The sequence below is a fragment of the Triticum dicoccoides genome, chromosome 4B, assembly GCF_002162155.2.
Source record: "Triticum dicoccoides isolate Atlit2015 ecotype Zavitan chromosome 4B, WEW_v2.0, whole genome shotgun sequence".
In the NCBI taxonomy this organism is placed as follows: Eukaryota; Viridiplantae; Streptophyta; class Magnoliopsida; order Poales; family Poaceae; genus Triticum; species Triticum dicoccoides.
Window position 1 is genome coordinate 660,019,618 of NC_041387.1, and position 3,741 is coordinate 660,023,358.

General features: G+C 58.6%; 1 protein-coding gene across 1 annotated transcript; it reads right to left on the minus strand.

The window, feature by feature from the left end:
- Positions 1-739: 739 nt before the first annotated feature.
- LOC119292124 (short-chain dehydrogenase TIC 32 B, chloroplastic-like) lies at positions 740-2,779 on the minus strand. Its single transcript, XM_037570951.1, has 3 exons — positions 1,745-2,779; positions 1,407-1,623; positions 740-1,182 (listed from the first exon to the last, which is right to left on the minus strand). Exons 1-3 carry the CDS (start codon positions 2,338-2,340, stop codon positions 994-996), a joined length of 1,002 nt encoding a protein of 333 aa, XP_037426848.1. The 5' UTR covers positions 2,341-2,779; the 3' UTR covers positions 740-993.
- Between the last annotated feature and the right edge of the window lie 962 nt (positions 2,780-3,741).

Genomic DNA, 3,741 nt, shown 5'->3' on the forward strand with positions numbered 1-3,741 from the left:
AGACTAGCACAAGACGCTCGATCGTAGGGAGATTTCTTTCACTCTTATTAGTCGTTCGCAGAATAAGGTTAGTCACGTGCTTGCCGCGTATGGACGTGCTACACCCGGCACTGCAGTTTGGCTGTGCTCGGGGCTGGACTTTGTTGTTAACTTTTCGAAGGCTGATATGCCTCCTTGAGTAATGAAATCTCCCTTTCCCCCGCAAAGAAAAAAAAGCCCACACGAGCGCAATCATGCGGCCGCTGATGCGTACTCCCTCCATCCGTGAATAAGTGTACATCTAGATTTTGTTTTAAGTCAAAGTTTTAAAACTTTGACCAACTTTCTAGGGAAAAGTAAAAGCATTTATGGCACTAAATTAGTATCACTAGATCTGTTTTAAAATGTAATTTGATAATATACCAATTTGATGCCATATATGTTACTACTATTTTTTATAAAGTTGGTCAAAATTTTAAAATTTTGACTTAGAACAAAAGCTAGATGTACACTTATTCGTGGACGAAGGGAGTACCAGCGTAGCCCCTCCCGTGTCCAAAGCATCGGGCGCATATGGAACGCCCGGTCGACGAGTCCAATCGAACGAGACAATTCGGGCGCTCCGTTCTGTTCGCCCATGCATGCACGCACAGCACCATCGCCATCTCGTACTACTTCCAGAGCGTGCGTGCGTGCGTGCGCGCGGCACTGTGGCATCTCTCACTTCCCTGACACCAACAGCGCAGGCTGCTACAGGACATATATGCACATCGGAATCTCACTGACAAAATACAGGAGTACAACAGTCTACACCGACCACCATGTCAATCAACCTCTAGTCTACTACTAGTATATGGTATAATACACATGGATCTCACAGAAACACGATCACTAATTGGCTACTGCTACTACTAAAATATGTATATATGCATGTGACACCCTGGCTTGATGCAGAACAAACCGAGCGAGGAATATGTTTACACGGTTGATGGACACCAACTAGTCGGATACTCATCAGATGTTCCTGTCCGGTTGACTGCTTGAGGCACAGATCATGTCCTCCGACGCCTGCCAGAGCCGCGCGGCCTCGCGGCGGCTTGAGGCGGCCGGCGACGGCAGCGCCTCGTTGCAGTCGGCGAAGTAACGGCCGGACACGCCGTCCAGCCTCGGGTGCACCGCCGCGTAGCACGTGGTCGCCGCAGCCTGCACGCCATAGGGTACGTCAGTAAGAAGCGGCGGTGCATTAACTGCGAAAAGCAGGCAAAGCCTTGCCCTCCGGCGCGGCGCGGCGCCGGCAGGCGGGGCTGGGCGCAGAACAGGGACGTATGCATGGCTCGGGCCCCGCCCGACACATAGAGCTAGCTAGGGCCGGGATTTAATTAGAGGGAGATGAGGTGGGCGGCACCGTAGATTAATCGTCACCTGACCTGTGGGATGGTCTTGAGCAGCTTGGAGAGCAGCACGAAGACGAGATCTGTCACGAGGCCCTCGCGGTCGCGGTTCAGGCGCGTCCTGACGATGCCCGGGTGCACGCAGTTCACCGTCACGTCCGCGCCCATCTCCTGGAGGCGGGCGGCGAGCTCCTTGGTGTGCAGCACGTTGGCGAGCTTGGACACCGCGTAGGCCTGCGTCGCGTCGTAGGGTCTGTACGCACGTACGTGCACATGCACATGCCAAGGTTAATTACAAGCAGGAGCAGCGGCGGCTAAACAATGGCCAAACAATGAGCGTTAGGTGAAGCAGGGATGAAACATGCGATGCTTACATCTTGCGGCGGGTGACGAGCTGGAGGTAGTCGGCCCAGTCGCCGGAGAACCAGCCGTGCACGCTGGACGACACGTTCACGATGCGGCCCTGCACTCCCGTGGCCGCCGCCGTCTCCGCCATCCTCCCGAGCAGCAGCTTCGTCAGCAGGAAATGCCCAAGATAGTTGGTGGCGAAGGTCATCTCGACGCCATCCTCGGACAGCGAGAGCTGGCCGTGCGAGAACTTGCCGGCGTTGTTGATGAGGAGGTGGAGCGGTAGGCCGAGGGAGAGGAAGCGACTGGCGAAGGCGCGCACAGAGGCGAGCGAGCTGAGGTCGAGGTGCAGCACGAGGACGTCGGCGCCGGGGCACTCGGCCAGGATGCGCGCGCGCATGTCCTCGGCCGCCTTGACGCTCCGCGCCGGGATGACCACCCTCGCCCCGCGCTTGGCCAGCACCCGCGCCGTCTCCGCCCCGATCCCCGACGTGGCGCCGGTGATGATGGCGGTGAGCGAGCCGAGGTCCGGGCAGGCGGCCGTGACCTCCTCGGCGGTGGACTTGGAGCCGAACCCGCTGGCGCCCGGGGAGCCCAGCAGGTACCTGGCCGCCTGCAGCATCGTCGGCCTCCACTCTCCGCTAAGAAAACCGGCCGGCCACCGCGTCCGCACCGCACGTCTATCTTCTTGATGGACGCTCGGCACGCCCGCGGGGCTAGCTCGCTAGCTTGCCAGAGAGGAGAGCTAGGCGATGCGGAGGAGCTGAGGAAGTTATGGCGCCGGCCGGCCCGCATTTATACAAAGCTCGGGGACCTCGCCCGCGCCGGGACAGGACCGGGGCGATCCTAAAATAATCTACACTACTCCCGGGGAAGTACACTGCGGAAAGGAGCTAATTGATCGCATTGACCGTGCGAATCAAGGAGCGACCGACCTCGGGTCGGACGGACTGAAAAACTAGCTGGCGCGTGGCCGGCGACTGCCATCTCGGCCGACCGGCGCCGCCCAGCTAGCCGCGACAGCAAGCATCGTTGGCCTCGCCGCCGTTTCCTGGCGTGGCATTATTGCTGTCCAATTTCATTTCAGTTGACGGCAGAGGTCGCTAGCAGACCTGGATCCTGCCGGTGCCGGGACAAACCAACCAAGCCACGATGGCCAGTCGTAAGGCCAACCCCACCACGCGATCCCAAACGGACGTCCGTTTTGTCCGAATTCTGTCCGTTTGGGTAGGGGTTTGGGACCGTGTCCGGGCGTGTCCTGGGATGCGGTGGCCGTGCGCGCAGCGCGGCCGCATCCATTTGCCCCATCCTGTCCGCGTTCACTAAAAAAACTAATTCAGCCATCGTCCCCGGTTCATCACGCCGGCCTACATGTTCATCGCCGGCATCAGCCAGCGGCCGGCAACACAGTCAGCCTCCAAAATGAATAGTTCTTCTCGCCGGCAACACAGCCAGCAGCCGGCAACACAGCCGGCCTCCAAAATGAATGTTTTCTCGCCGGCACACTGCCAGCGGCCCCGACGGGCGGGCGGCACCTATGCCAGCCTCAAAAAGAAACGGCCACGCCGATCGGATGACCTAGTTCAGGCCTTTGGTGTCGAGCATCTCCTTCTGCCTGGCCTCGAACCAGGCCCTCGTCTTGTCGCTCATCTTTGACAAATCCACGCTCATGATCGCAAGGGCCATCTCCTTCGCTTTGGTGGCGGCATTGGTGGCCTCGATGTCGAGCTGCCTCTGCCTGGCCTTGACGTTGTCGGCCTCGATGTCCAGCTGCCTTTGCCGGGCGGCCTCCTCCATGTCGAGCTGCCTTTGCTGGGCCGCCTCCTCCATGTCGAGCTTCCTCCTCTTGGCCGCCTCCTCCATCTCAAGCTTCTGTCTTTGAAGGTCTAGGTATTGTTTCATTTGCTCGTCCTTACTTTGCCGCTTCTTCTCGTCCCTCAAATCCTTTTGGGACATCATGTCATGCAAAGTCTCATGCAAGGCCATGGATGAGGCGTCACGTATGTCGTCCACCTTGGAGTTG